Source organism: Amblyomma mixtum, chromosome 2 (assembly GCF_055824585.1).
Source record: "Amblyomma mixtum isolate Tamu chromosome 2, ASM5582458v1, whole genome shotgun sequence".
NCBI lineage: Eukaryota > Metazoa > Arthropoda > Arachnida > Ixodida > Ixodidae > Amblyomma > Amblyomma mixtum.
In genome coordinates this window covers 297,461,561-297,477,516 of record NC_143013.1, presented here as the reverse complement: position 1 = coordinate 297,477,516, position 15,956 = coordinate 297,461,561, and the positions used below count along the sequence as shown (strand labels likewise).

Genomic DNA, 15,956 nt, shown 5'->3' with positions numbered 1-15,956 from the left:
ACTTACAAGAAGTGTTTGAATTTTGTGCTGCCTTCTTACGGAGATGAGCAGAACTTATGTCTAGCTTTAGCGCGGCGGCACAGACTGCGGCAACACCCCTTTTGTTGTTTTGGTCTCGCCGCGTGATCGCAACGGAGTCGCGCGAAATTTGAGTTTTCTTTTTGTCAGCACTATCTTGCAGGGGCTGCCGAAGTTGATTTCTATCTTTATTGGCGCTGCTCTTAGCTTGCTTATCACCGTTGCTCACGAGGTATTCTCGCCCTCTGTGGCAACGCGCCTACGCGGTTTCGATTCCGCCGCGGGATCGCAATGGAGTCGCGCGAAACGTGTTTTCTCTTTGTGGGCACTGTTTTGCAGAAGTGGCGAAAGTTGATTTCTATCTTTATTGGTGCTGCTCTTAGCTTGCTTATCACCGTTGCTATTCTATTCTATTGAACATTTTCCAGTTGTGAGTGATACTGTCACCAAAGTACTGTTCCTAATTTTTTTTTACTATTTATTCTCGATTATATACATTTTGTAGATTCAAGATCCACAAAAAAGTAATTTGACCACCGGGGAAAGTTTTCTTCAAAATAATTTGACCCTCAAAGGGTTAAAAGACGGGTTTTCTAGACTCTGAAGCCAATGTGGGCTGTGAAAGAAGCGGACGCGTTAGCAAGGCTGATATATTCGGATGGTGTATGTATATTCAGCCACATGGTATGCGCTCTGTGTGAGTGTTGAACAGTGCCGCAATGCACATCGACGCACAATGAACGCCGGCTATGTTGTTCTTGTTATAAACATTGGCAGGCAAGCCCACTAGTATGCAACAGTTTCAAACAAGGTCACGTAACGCTGTTACAAATCAAAGGCTGCAACAAAGAAATCATGGGGGCCCTTCGACTTCTCATAACAAGATTCAACTGTAGTTAGCATGAATAATTGGTGATCCCTTTAACTGTACTTCATGGCAGCCACCCAGTTCTTCCCTGTTATGCTTGCCTGAAATAAACACTACAGTGTGGCACTTGTTCAAGACAACCCTTTTTTCAAGGTTTCCAAAAGCGTTTGGCCTCAGGAGTGAGAAATGCTGCAATAGACATCAAATACACGGGTGCAAAAATACTGGCGATAAACTGAGGCCCTCTTTGTTCCAAAGAAAAAAGGGAAGCCATTTAAACTGGAATCCAAGCAACAAGCTTCTCTTTACATTACAGCGAAATATTTACATAAAAAAAAAAGATTCCAAAAATTTTCGCCACCCACTCAGAGAGAAAGGCGACAGCAGTGAGTGCACACCGATTTAGGCTAGAGATGGGCCTTTAAAAAAACAAAGCTCTAAAAAAAAGCATTTGTTCGATGTCTACACAATTAGCCTTCCCATTCTTTACTGAAGGCACTCTGCTGTTATAGGCTAACTAATGAAACTTTCCTCAGTGAACAATTCATGTTCCACACAGTATCAAACATCAAAAGTATAGTCATCTCTACATGTGTTCATTATATAATACAGTCTCGTGCCAAGTCTCGCTGTCACCTCTCACTTACAGCAGGCTTTGCAACCTCTGTTACCTAATCTGCTTAGCTAACATACAAACGATTCACTACTAGCCAGCCCCTCCTGAACAGCACAAAATCAACGTTCACAGAAAGCCAGGCCAAAAAACCAAAATTTGCCTTGCTATATCGCAGAAAACTATGAAAAATATTTGCTACATTCGACTCAGTGCAAAAGTGCAAAAAAATTTGTGCTACATAGAAGATGATGATGAGCGGGCAGTGCCGCCAGACGGAGCAGATGGAAGTCGATGAAGACGAAGCTCTCCAATGCACAGTGCGAGAGTGTGGTGCAGTTTAACACGAGGTGCGCTGATGTGTTCACACCGCTGCAGTTCAGACTCCCAGTTGTAGATACTGATGTGATTTCTTTACCGTGCCTCTTTTTTTCTATGCGGACATACACCGGCAATGGATGATTTTGATAGACTAACCTCTGGATTAGTGCTTTCGTACTAAAAAACAACTGTGTACACAGGCACACTCAATCCATGTGCTGCAGTGCTCCCAGGAAAAATGAAGAGGATTCGCCAAGGGTAATGCACTGAATAACTTCTCCACTGATAGTGCCACAAAACGAATTAAGCAGCAACGAACATATAAAAAGAAGTGATGTTACGGCTTATGTAAGCAGACCAGTGACAGTGCCAAGGGGAGGCGAGGTGCTTTCTCAATTCAAGCCCAAAGTGATTTTATTCACAAATGCGTGACTCAAATGTGTCAATTCGTGCATTCAGTTGTGGCTCAATTCAAGCTTTATGAGGAGTGATGCCACAAAGCTAGTGGCCAGAAATTTTACTCTGTGCCACCTGTGCCAACCCACTACAAATATCCTAGTGCCGTTCCTGAAGCAAAAAAGCGATGTATGCAAGAAACGCACAACACTTGACAAAAGCGCCAGCTTTTAGCTGTCCGGTCTGGCTTGCCACATGGCTCCAGGAAACACGCTGATCTCCTCTTGTGTTCAAAATTCAGTAATTTTTGGGCCCACAGCGCATTTCAAATGTTGCAAAAGCCATGTAGAGTGCATGAGCAGAGCGGTCACTGAGCCATGTAGTACACCTCCCGTTGAGCTCATGTCTTCAAAGCACTGCAAGGCTCGGAATGCCTTGTGACACAACAGAACTAAAACAGTACACAACAGAATGCCCTCCTCCCCTCCCTCCCCCCTCAAATTAATGCACGACAGCCAGAAACGTAAGTTGAAAGGTGCCAGATGCAGACCACTGTACTGATACAAAACACATGTACTGTTTCCCTATGCACATCAGTACCCAGTGGCCTCAAACGAAGCACAACATAACAAATCACCTAACTGGAGGATGACGCTGGCACCGCATGGAGACACGGGCTAAAAACAAGAGAGATCTATATCCATGGTTGTTTCAGCTCATAAATAAATACAGCCACTGTCTCGCTCTCCAGACAGCTTAGAAACAGTGTCACTGATGACTTCATCCGAGCATTCTGTGCATCAAGTGGAATCGATCTGACCACTACTATGTAGCGTGTACAGTGAGAAGATTTCACAACCATGGACAACATGCCCTCATGTAAGTTGGCCTGAACTTGCCAGTACAGGTATACAGTATATAGTATATAGTACAAGTATAGTGTATTGCACTATACACTGCTAAAATCAGCTGAAATGAACTCCATGGTAAGCAGAGCAGTTCAGGGACTGGTGTTAAGCTCCCCGTAGAAGCAATACAAAAGAAAAGTCAAACTTTTCACCATCCAAATTTTATCAGTGTGCACACTAATTAACCCTTCCCATGACACAAGAGCATAAGTGAATAGGTCTATCCCTGCACATGTTCTCAAAACCCAGCAAAGAAGTGATCAACAGCAGATAACCAAGCATGTGACTTGTATTAGATACAGTCAGCTCCTTAAAAGTAGTAATAACTTCAGGAGTGTGCAGCTAATTAGCCCAAATACTTTTTGCCCAGAGTTCGTACCAAGTGTTCCCATGCAAACTCTTCCTCATTTACATTTGTCTCAATCCTTGACCCCTACGGATGCCTGCATGCTTGTACGCATCCTTATACTTCGGACACTTCTGTTCAGTTGTTCAGCTTAAATGCTCAATCATCACAAATTCAGTGGGGGCTGAACCGATTAATAAGGTCTCATCCATGTTTGTCACAAACGGGACAGTGCTGCACAATTTCAAAACGAACAGATGCAGTACCACTTACATCAACAGCCATGCAACAACTGAACATGAGTGTTCAGTGTTCACTGTTTGTTCAAAACCCCAGGTAGCAGCTGTCAGCTTGCCCTGTATGCTAAGCATGGGATCCTAAAATTTACAGATCCACTGCATGCGGTACCTTTGGTTTGAGTGATTCCGCACAACAGATCCTCTTGCACTTTCCACAGGCTTAGCATTCCGAAAACAAAAGCAGATAAAAGTGGACTTACTTGCGCTCCCGCTTGACAAGAGGCACATAGTCATGAGATCGGGCATAGTAACCATCCGAAGACAAGGCACCCCAGAAGTTGGACCACAGGCTCTTTTCCCTCGAAAGCAGTGGCGCAACAATTGTTCTGCAACATGGAGATTCCAACATTTACATTTTTCCAACACCAGAACCATCTCTGCCAGAAATTATTCCTTTATGTGACATATCCCAGACAATATCCCACAAAAAGGGGCACAAGCAAGTTGAAAATGCAGAGACATTTTGCTCGGCTGAGCCACCATCAAAAAGCGACATCAAGAAAAGCTTGAGTTGAGTACCTTCAGGCAGATCTGAATGGCATTCGACATCTCCCCCCCCCAGAAGCAATAAAAGCAAAATATATCTCCATTGTGTCAACAAACTTGTTTACTTAATAGTATTCTTCTCACTCTGTAGACAGCTGCCCCCCATAACCTTACAGCTCATACAGATGCCACAGGTAGCTTGAATCAAGCATTAAATAAAGCTACACATTGAACACTAATGAGGCCAAAGGAATGGAGCTGGTAATTCCTAATGCCTGAGTAACCTCAAGATATGCTAATTAGCCGATAATACCTGGAGACAAAAGCAGTATTATGCTGACTCATTTAGTTGACAGTAACAAATATAATGAGGATTTCTCCTAAGAGAAAGAAACTACTTAAAATCCTTTGTTGGAAAGCTCACACGACACAAAATTTCAGAGACCAGCAGCAGTGCAAAAATTGGAGGCACTTTTTCATTTGTCACTGAGAAAGAACTGCTAAAGTTCGAACAGGGTGCACGTTGAATTCTAGAAGGGTGGAAACCTGAGCAGGTTGGTAAGCATTCGTATCATCTGAGTGCTACAAATGCCCCCACCTTGAACGCCTGGTTTCGACTCGCTACTCTTAATCAGTATGGACAACAAATTTCGATTGTGTCCTCTTTCTTTGCAGTCATACAAAAGACATCAGCAAACATAAATCAACACATGAAATTCGCCTCCACCAGGTAGTTTACAATAAAATTTATTCTCTTGTGTTTCAGGTTCAGTTTCAGCAGCTGAATGGTGGCTATGACACCTAAGTTTAGTTTAGGACACAAGAACCTAAGACAGCAGTACTATGCCTGCTTCTATATTCATTCTGGCTCTTGGGGCAGGCTAGCGCAATAGCAGTAATATCCATCCCAGAATTTTTTTGTGCCTCATATGACTTGAACTTAACTTTGGCAATATAGCCACTGTTCAACAGTTGAAACCGAAAAGAGAGAAGAAATTCAATAACAAATTTTCAGTAGGCATGGGTGAATTTCACACGGTGTGCCATGTACATTAATGTACCAAAAATTTGGTGTTTACACTCTTTAAAGCTGTTGCTGAGTCATTTTCATTGTGTGCCTGTATGTGCAGGTACTACTCAGGCTTGGGACAGTACTCCTCCAGATTTTCCCAAAGTTGAACACATGTACACTCGCCGTCAAAAGTAAATGGAAGGCGACTTTGTCAAAAAAATTTAATTTCTTTAAATCTAAAGCATAATGTTCCATGCTTTTTGGTGCACAGTGCGATTCGCAAAATCACAATTAGGCTGCACATATGTATTCAAGGATGCATTAATTGGGGAGCCAATGATTAAATTTTTTCGTGAATATTGCCTTCCATTTACTTTTGACGGCACCTGTACATGATAAAACTTAGAAAAATAATGGCTAAAAACTGTGCCTCCAAAGCCTCCTAACTGACCATCTTAAATTGCACCCATCAAGCTTGGAATTTAACTGACCACCTTAAATTGTACCCATCAAGCTTGGAATTCAATTAACCAATAACACACAGTTATTCATTTCATCACTGCTACAAACTATACACTAACTTACACAGAACACATACAAGCAGCATTCAATTTTGCTCCATTCTGTAATATAGCATAAGCACTTTCATTGTTTCTCAAATCCAATCCAAGCTTAAATTGGATGCTCTGTGTACTGGCAACAACAGACATGTTTGTAAACGACATACTACAAGCACATCCCTTTTGAATACCTTCACAGAGCCTCTGAACCTGCAGCCCGCATTCACGGCTCAAACTGCAAGTCCAAAACGACAGAGCAACCACTGGCAGGAGCATGACATAAAGCAGAAAGGTGCATCTTAGCCAGCTAAGTAACGATATCCCACCCAACAACAAGAGAAACTTAGGGTGGCTTATAAAAATACCTATAAACAGCCTACAGACACTCTGTAGCCAGTCTCCAGGCAGTTCATTAAAATTTTTGCAAGGCAGGGCAGGATACAATGCAGTCTCGGTGATTGAAGCATACCGGTTAGTCTCTATGAGCAACCTCAAGGTGGCTGGATTGTCAAGATGAGCGTCACTGTCCACAAAGAACGCGTAATCACAGTTTATCTTCAAGCATTCCTCCCTGAAAAAAGAAAACATAAGCACTGAGTAAACAGAAGTACCAGGTTACGCTTAAACTTATTCAAAGCATAACAAAGCATCCAAATAACTTCAATACACACATGACTCATCCACTGTGAAAGTGCAACAAAATGTCCAGGAAAACATCACTCATTCATTAGCCAATGAGCATGGCTACTAGGCTACATTTCATTACAACAATAACCTCAAAAGATCACAAGGTTTAATTCACAAGCATATGTTACCACAGACTAGGGAATACAGCTCCATTTACCACTGCTCTGCCATCTTCTATTGCAGTGCTGGCACAATTCACAGCGTATTTTACTCTGAAACATAATGCCTGCCACTATACGGTGTTCTCACAATGCTGCTTTCAAGTTCAAAATCTTATCGGCAGTGAACAACTCACTGAATCCTAAAGCGTAGCAATAATACGATGTGGACAAAACAAATGTTCAGTTCACATAATTTTTGTGTGGAACACTTGAGCAGTATGACGAAAATAGTAAAAATCAGAGTAACAGAGAGCGACTAGTCAGCTTAAAGGAGCTCTGAAAGGGGGCCCTCAATAAAGGTGCGGTATTCCTGGGATGTTAAGGGACGCCACTTCGCAAATATGTTCCAGCAAGAATTTTTTTAGTGCGTTTTGTGGAACCTGAGTAATCTGTAGTCAAAATATGAATTCAGCATCTTCGCGCCCCTCTTTCCCCTCGTCTCTTTTTGCCTGCTCAAAAGTCGGCGCTCCTGCATCGGCTGCCGACGCGCACGGGTATTTCCTTCCTGACCCACCAGAGTTGACACCTGAAAGGATCTAACCTCTGAGCAGAACTAAGCAGTAACGCACGCCGGAGGAGGGCGCGAGCATGAAAAAGTAAAGTGTATTATTTGGCTCAGGTGTTAATGACGAGAATATGTACCGAGTGAGTTTATGTACTCTCCTCAGAAGGTGTTTCAGAGCCCCTTTAAGATAAGGTGCTCATGTCGATTTGGCTGTCAGTCAATGTGGCAGCACTACCAAGCAAACATTATTTTCAGAACCTTACAGCAACGGCCAGATGTCAATTTGTTACACTAAGTGGTGTGCCTCTCGAGCACCCGACCGAAGACTGACACGTCTCCTTGTTGCTGAACACAATGATAGCCTCTGTTCAGCTGTGCTGCAATAAGTATGGCATTTTCGGTACTACAGATGTACTGTGATCATGATGTATAAGCCAGCAGAGATGGACAGCACTGCATGATGGAGAGTTGGGGGATGCGGGAAGTGGTACATAAACATTCATAGCCAACGGCAAATGAACACTCAGTTAGTCTCATGATGAGTAGTCACATGAACAGTAAAACACATTTTTCTAGTCCTGGCTGGCCTTTCTTTCAGTAATCCTGCTTACAAAGATTACTTTTCTTTTTTCGTTGTTCACTTCAACATTTACCACAGCCAGCTTAGATTTCAGGCCAACTTGGGTTCGAGTAAATAGGATAAAATGCAACAGTCTGCTACGAGAGCACACCAACAAAGAGTGTGGTAGTTGCCATTCATTGGCCTTACAACTTACAGGGCTAGGTTGCGGGCATGCCACTCCTTTTTGGCTTCAGACACGTCGAGGTACTTGAAAGAATGGTAAGACGGTCCTCTCTCCTCCACAAACCCATTCACCTCCGCGTTATGGAACTTCTCCTGGTGGTTGAACATGAAAACAATAAAATTTGAACCTTCACAACTGCTCGAACACATCTGCGGGTAGAAAGAAGCTTCACGTGAAGGAAAGCCCTGTCTAGATTAGTGGTTCTGAGTCATAAATAACTCAAGACCCACCAGAGAACTGGACAAAGTGATGATAGGGCAATAGCAAGGAGGTAATGCAGTGCTACAGCTAAACCACATTTGATGCAACCATGAGTGGCTATGAATCCAGCTTGCATTAAGGCTGTGCATATAAGAAGAGCATTGTGAAGCACTCAGCCACTAACTTCTTCTAGTACACCCTTATGCTGCGCCACTACACTGCAGGAAGTTCTGCTTTAGTTCATGTGCACAGCTTGAATGGGCATCTCTGGTTTTATTAAGAAGCCAAAGAAGTGGGAAACAAGAGTGATAACTCCTGGGTTGGTTGATACTGTTCTCTTAAAGCAACACTGAAGACAAACTGCTGGCCTGCACAGATAGAGAACCATGTTCCAATAACAAAAGAGAGCACTCTCACTGAAAACAGAACCTTTACAAGCTAGAAAAGACCATGAAACAAAAAATACAGGTGTTGCCAATACTGGCTGATTTCACAAGTAAAATGCAAACATTCACACCAATTCTCTTACACGGATCTCAGAGGCTAGACTATACCGCCATGCACTTCAAAATGGCAGCAACCAGTCCGTTTCAGTATAACATCACACTTGATCAAGTGATCTTAAAATTTAATTTTCTCAGTGATGAATGCATTTTTTTTTTTTTTGCTGCTGCTGCTGCTGCTGCTGGAAAAATATCAACATGCCCGAAAAGAGTCATAGAATCAACCATAACTGAGAACACTAATTGGATAGAGTTGTCTTCAGAGTGCCTTTAAGGTCCCATCTGCATTTTATGGTCATGCTTATACAAGGGTGTCTGTGTGTGTATGTTGTATGTCTGGCTTTCCAGTAGACAACTGACAGCTGCACTTGTGTCTATTTTCTTTTGTCATCTTTATCTTTTTTTGTGCCATAAATTATGCTGCTAAGATGTCAGAAGCATCACTGAAAAGGTAAGATGACAGCCCCTTTATTGCCAATGTTGCCTGCAATAACTTCCTAGAAAGGTAGGCAATTGATATTCTATTACATGTGTGTTCCCTTCCTTAGTGCACAACAATTATAGAAACATCTGCCATTATTACTGCTCTCAAACTCATTACCTGATCAGGAATGAAATTAAGAAGCAACCTGCTGGTGCTTGTGCAGCTCATCTGTTTCCCACCCACCAAGTTCCGGTTCAAAACAAACAGTCAAACAAAGCAAATGTGTAGCCAGCCAGTCTCCAAAAAAAAGATTTCTGTTTTTCTTTTCTTTTTTTTTCTGAACACTGAGACATTTAACTGTGCCAGATGCTTACAGTGCATCTGAAAGAATGGGCAGTTGTTCCTTTTGCTTGAGCAACAAGAGAACTGAAATTTTGATTTATAGTACACAAAGCCACCTCCAAATGCGACTATGCTTGATCTCTTAGAGACCATTTGTGTAGTACAGAAAATTAACTGGGCAAAAGAAATTAGCAGTGCTAACACCACAATCACATCAAGGAGGCATCACATCAATGAATCATCTGTATTAACATGACGAAGTGCTCTATGCAGCAGTCAGACAAAAAAAGAAAGTGCCAAAATTTTTGCATGTCATAGCCTGTAGCCTGTGCTCTCTAATTACTTCACAGCTGTGCCTATTGACATCACTAGGCAACAGCTAGCAAACTTCAGTCAAATGCTGATTTTTCTAACCACATGGATAAGACACCCAAAAAGAAAATCACAGCCGCAGCAGTGTACAGCTCACAAGGTGATAGCACTGTTTGTTTGCTTCCTATGAATTTAACTTGCTGCCTCTCAGTATACACTGCCCTGCTCACCTAAGGTATATTACCATAAAAAAATTATAATTATCATCCTTAATCACTGACTGTCATTTCAATTATTCTATACTGTTATACTTTTACATGTCAGAGCAGGAAGCAGCTACAAGGCACACTATAGTGGTGAGCTCTGAATCAATTCCAACCACATGCAGTTTTGTAATGTGCATCAAAATCTCAGTTATAAAAGTGCTTCTTCATTTCACCTCCACTGAATGCGGGCGTCACAGTCAGGACTGCCCAGCTGCTGAATGCCATTACCACTCAGCCGCTGCAGTGGGTGCAATAAGTGGTTTTCTTTGCACTAAAAAATAATTATAGCATTTTTGCCCCTCAATGCAGATAAAAATAAGTGCGTTTTACATGCAAAACTTCCACCAAGGCTAGCATGTCATACTTGAGGCCATTAGGATTAGTTTTAACCATCTCGGGTTGTTCGACAAGCACCGAAATTCAGTAGACAGGCAATTTTTTCACTTCACCGCCACTGAAATCAGGTACCAAGAAATAAAACCCACAAGCATGTGCTTAGATGACCAATACCCCTGGCGAGAACCACTCTAATGGGCTGTCTCCATAACTAATCACATTTGTGTATCCAAAAGCTGCCATGAGCTGACACATGAGCATTCATGTGTTAAAGCCTTCCATATAGAAGCAGCATGGGTCACACAGTTTGTTATTTTGTAAGTAGAAGACATGACCTGCATAACACTAAGCTAAGTGTGTTCCTCATCCCAGCGCAGCCCAGGCGCTCTACCTTACTCTCGCCTACGCAGAACAACACAAATAAAATCGAAGGCACCAGATGTGCATGAATAAAATGGATGCAGCATTATGCACTCACAGAGTTATGCACAAAGAGATGCATCTTCACTTTGGGGTAGTCCAGGTTGAAGACTTTGTTCAAGGCCTCTTTCAAGAAAGGTGTTGGGTGCTCAACGAAAATGCCAAGCAGCACTTTTGGCAGCTCCGATTCCTGAAAAAAAAAAAAAAAAAAACAAGTTTTAGTGGGCAATCACTTGTTTCAAACACTCAGCACGTAATGTGATCTCGTAAATGGCCCCAAAAAGTCGATTGAAGCTGAACCCGTCTGCACAAAAAATCATGAGGTTAAATTTGTGAACTGTGCAGAAAATCTGCTGTATTCGATCCCGTTGAGTTGTGGTGGTTCCTATGTTGGCCAAACCGGTCGCTGTTAGAACGATAGGCTGAGGGAGCACAAAAACAACGTCAAGAATGCTGCCCGCCACATCGGTGTTCACTGCCATGATTGTTCCTGCCAGCCTTTATATGACAAAAGCAGGATTGTTGATAAACACAAAGATCAGCTGACTAGAGAAGTTATCAAAGCGTCTGAGATCATCAAGTTGGGTCAGAGGTGTGTAAGCACCCCTTCTGTCACTATCTTGCAGAAAGAACATGAATTTTTGCTTATGTGTTAACCCTGTGGTTTCAGAAACGTGCTTGGGTGGAGGGATATCTGTCACGGTTCTTTGTGTTTTTTCTGTTTTCCAGTGTCGCTGGTGCCTTTATAAGCATGGCTTCCTGAATAAACTTCTGTTGTTAGTCAGCGCTGTGTATCGTCCCTTCTCGTCCTCTGGCCTTGTGCCATTGCGCTGTTGCACAAGAAAGTGATCTCTGAATTTCAACCAACCGGTTTGTCCGAAAGGCTGAAGGTGTCATAGCAGACACGGCAGCCAGCCATGTCATTCCAGGACTTGGCGAGGTAGTTTCCGTAACTGTTCAATGATACCTATGAGAATGGGCAAAAAAAGAAGGGGGAAATTGCAGCATAGTTTTCTGAAGTAATGACAACACGCGCCACAGATGATGCCTGCCAAAAAGCTAAGCTCAAAGATAAGTCATCAATTTCAGTTTCCAAAACGCCCTTGAAAAGCATACCAGAATAACAGCTTCATATTACTAAACTTTCACTAAACTATCAGAAAATCGGTGCTATAAATTTTTTTCACATTAGAGCAAAAGAAAAAGCACTCACAGATTGCTCAAGCACAAATGAAGCCACATGCCTGTCACCAATCAGGCATGCAGTCATATGTAATAAGTTCAGTCAAAAACATGTCACCTGTGGGTGTGTGCATAAAGACGATTTTTTTCTCTCAACCTTCTTTGCCATCTAGTAATGTCAAAGTTTTTTGTCTTAACAAAAAAGTTACTAAACTGGACAACAGACCACGGTTAAAAGTAGAACCCTCAGGCAATGGTCTCAAGCACCTTTGGCTTAGAGCCTTTCCAACACATAACTTAGCCTACGAAGCTGATTGTACCAGAAGCGCATTCCGCTCCATGCACGCAAAAATTGCCTTTGCCCTTTATTATTTCAGCTCTCTCACAGGTCCCCCACCCTTGGTCAAGCTAATAACATAAGAACACAGTGAAAGAAATAAACTTCCGGCATTGACAGCCTTTTCTTCGCCCTGTTTTGATTCAAAGTAGCTTTTTTGTGACCAAACCCATCACCAAACATGTCACATTCAACGAAAGCAAGGTTCCGAACACTCGTAACACAGCAGTGCTGTGTACTGAGCAAGGGGCCCTTCGCATATTCCACTGCTTGCTTTGTGTCGCTCCCCACTGAGAAAGCGCTGCATGGTCTCGTCCTTCCGAAATGAGCCAGGCAGTGCTACCACTGCTGGTCACAGTGTGACAGCCATGCATGCTTTTGTGTGGGCATCACATAACTCTGCCAGCTCTCAATGGGGCAGGTCACCAGGATGCTCTGACCCTGCCCACTGCACTACCAGGGATGTACATAATGCCCCCTTCACCCTACTGGAGCAGGGGCTCTTTGCAGGGTACTAGCCACTGCCACCTGTGTTTCTTTTTATCTTTCTCATCAATTCTTGACAAGATCTATCCTATATATGACTGACTGCATTGTTCCACCTTGTATCTGCCCTGTCCTTCGCTTTTTCAGCTGTGGGTTAGTTCAGACGCCCAGCACGAGACAGTTATGATGCCCGTAGCCATTTCTTTTCCTTTATATAAAAAAACAACCACTTCTACTACCCTATGGAATGGGTTTTCATTGAATATAGGAATTAATAACAGCAACACTAGTGATAAGAGCAGTGAGCCGCATGGCATGTAGCCCCTTGAGCAAACATCTGAGGCAGAGTGGACAGCTGTAAACTACTTCTATAAAGCAATAAAATGAAAGTTTGCTTTCACTAGCCATGTGATTTAAATGCTGGCATTTGGTCTATAGTCATGTTTGATGACATCTGATTAACATATTCCTTGAGGCTGTTCTAAATGCCACTAGTCCAGACTGTAGATACAGAAGAAGTTAACACTGTTCTGTCAGTCGTGAAGTACACATCACTGTACTATGCGATAAAACGGTCTTAAAAAAAAAAATCTGAAAGAACAGAAATAAACACTAAGCTGAACACTTTCAGATCAACAGCAAAAAAGGGTAGTTTAAACACCTACATTAACACTGCATTCACAGGCAAAGAACTTCGGCAATAGACATCATGATTTACGAAAGAAAAGGAATGATCCCACATACTTTGCTTGGTCCATTTCCGTGTATGACCAAAGGAGTTGTCCCGTATGCGGAGTTGTGCAAATATGGCTCAGAATCCAAACCTAAAAGTTCCACATAACCTGCACAGAGATGCAGAAATTTCACTTTCACTTCCTCATCAGTTTCGTTCAGCTCAAAATGTGACAAAATACTTTTTTTCCAACTGAGCTATGAATTATACATATAGCGCCAACAAGTTTTGGCAGGCAGAATTCTTAATTTTAATGAACAGCAACATCGCACCACTGATAATGGCTTCAGAGTTGTTCTTTAACATAGCTGTCACAACCTTAGCACAAAGATGACTCCACCCTGCTTTTACTCTCCTCACTTTGGAAGAATACATTTTTGTTAATGCAAAAAGAACTGATCCTTCACACCTATGCTAATGCTGATTAAAGGTTTGCTGAACACAATTTCTTCCAACTTTCTTTCTCAGTAAAAAATCAATTCCATGGTCCTTTCTAGCTATGATGGCATATGTCTAGCAGCAATGATGCAGAGGGTGGCAGAAAGTTAGGTGGGCGGTTGAGATTAAGAAGTCTGCGGGGATACGGTGGCCGCAACTGGCCAAGGACAGGGTTAAGTGGAGAGATATGGAAGAGGCCTTTGCCCTCCAGTGGTCATAGTCAGGTCATAGTCAGGATGACGACGATAATGATGATACATTACTTCCGAAAAAATTGGATTAAAAAATTTTCCTGCCACTCGCTTCAAGTTAAAAAGAATGCTGTGACCACTGCTTGAAGCAAATAGCACTGTAGCCGAACCTCAGGGACCTGTGCACAAAACTTTCTTGGCAAAGCACAGTTTGCTTACGAAAACAGCTGGCGATGAAGACACCTGTACTTAATTCTTTGACCTCTTCTATTTTATAAAAGCTCTGTTTGCGGTGAACACAGTATCTCTGTCTGTTATTAGAACACGGCAATATATATTGATGCAGAAACTCCTCATTGCCCTCAGTATCCATTTAAAACGGAAGTTAACAAAGTAAGTATTGCATTGTACATGCATGAACTAAGCCACAAGGAATCTTCTTCTCTCACCTACAGCTCCATTTAGATTCTGAAAGATTTCAGCTTTGTGATCCAGCTTGATACCCCATTTTCTCTGCAAAGAAAATGGAATGAGCAAAATAAAGGCGAGTAAACGCAACGGAACATATGCTTCTCCTCCTGATGACCAAACAAAAGACAAAAACATCCAAGCACTGTATAAAATAAATATGTAAACTGTGCAGACACATACAGTCAAACCTCAATATAACAAACACAGACATTATGAATAACTGGCTGTATCAAACCCTCCCTAAATGTTTTCAACAAACACACGCAAATGCTTTCACTCAGACACGCCAGTTTCCGTGTGACACGGCTGCAATGCGGGAAAGCCACCTAGCTAGCACTCCTATTCTGTTGCCTGCTGGTGGTGCTGTGCGGTGAAGCCACTTTAACTGCCACTAGCTTTTTTTTGCGGCCTCCGAAATCACCGCAAGAGCCTCCAAATCGGTACTAAAACATTGAAAAAGGTCTCCCCATTCCTCTAGCAAGGACCGCCTGAGTTTCCCCCCTTCACTGGCTAAACTGCGCTGCTCTTGCATGTATTTTTGATGAAATTCTGCATAGTGAATTTCAGTTACATCAAACTATTTTGTGATACTTTACCTGTTCCCTATAATGACGTTCAAGTGCAGCAGCAATTACACATTTTGTAACAACGTTCTGATGAACAAATGACATTAACAAGCACAAAAAGAAAGGAATAGGGCAGGTGAGGTGCACTTTAGTATATATATAAACGAAAGATTCCATCAGTTTTTGAGACCAAGGAAGGCATCGGGGAATGTTCTTCTTATCTTTTACGGTGCTGACGATTACAGAAGTAAATGAATTAGGTAGACATTCTAGATGCAAATGCACATTAGAGTAAATAGAATAAAAAACAACTATGTGCCGCTGATGTGGGTCCAACCTATGACCTCTAGATGTTACGTACAGTGTCCTGCCAATAGAGATACAGCAGCACCTTAGCCAAGTTGGCAGGGCATCATACACAACATGCAGGTATCATCGGTTCAGCTCCCATTGGTGGCATGTGGTTGCCACACTGCGCTTCTTATTCACCGTGCTGCCAGCCAGTGTCCACAGCACAGGTCCAGCAGCACAATTATACACAGTATACCAGTGCACTTAAAAAGATACCCATCAATAGAAGTAATGGCAAATGACTGATATGATTCACTTTGCCACACAGGAATAAAAGAATGTTCCTGCACATAGTAAATTCAATTGCAATGTCCATTTCAATGAATGAATTAGAAATCGATCATGAAAGGAGATCAGTCATTAATATAATGGCATCCTTGGCATCTGCATTTGCCGTTGCAGTCGTCGTTC

General features: G+C 42.3%; 1 protein-coding gene across 2 annotated transcripts in view; it reads right to left on the bottom strand.

The window, feature by feature from the left end:
* Positions 1 to 15,956, bottom strand: part of Plod (procollagen lysyl hydroxylase) — a 125,382-nt gene that overhangs the window by 92,647 nt on the left and 16,779 nt on the right. For both annotated transcript variants that reach the window (XM_089574569.1, XM_089574570.1), the window contains 7 exons: positions 14,607 to 14,670; positions 13,540 to 13,637; positions 11,659 to 11,757; positions 10,849 to 10,980; positions 7,957 to 8,078; positions 6,297 to 6,398; positions 3,970 to 4,095 (listed from right to left, as the gene is read on the bottom strand). In XM_089574569.1, the coding sequence (XP_089430695.1) occupies positions 3,970 to 4,095; positions 6,297 to 6,398; positions 7,957 to 8,078; positions 10,849 to 10,980; positions 11,659 to 11,757; positions 13,540 to 13,637; positions 14,607 to 14,670 (743 nt within the window). The remainder of the gene's footprint in view (positions 1 to 3,969; positions 4,096 to 6,296; positions 6,399 to 7,956; positions 8,079 to 10,848; positions 10,981 to 11,658; positions 11,758 to 13,539; positions 13,638 to 14,606; positions 14,671 to 15,956) is intronic.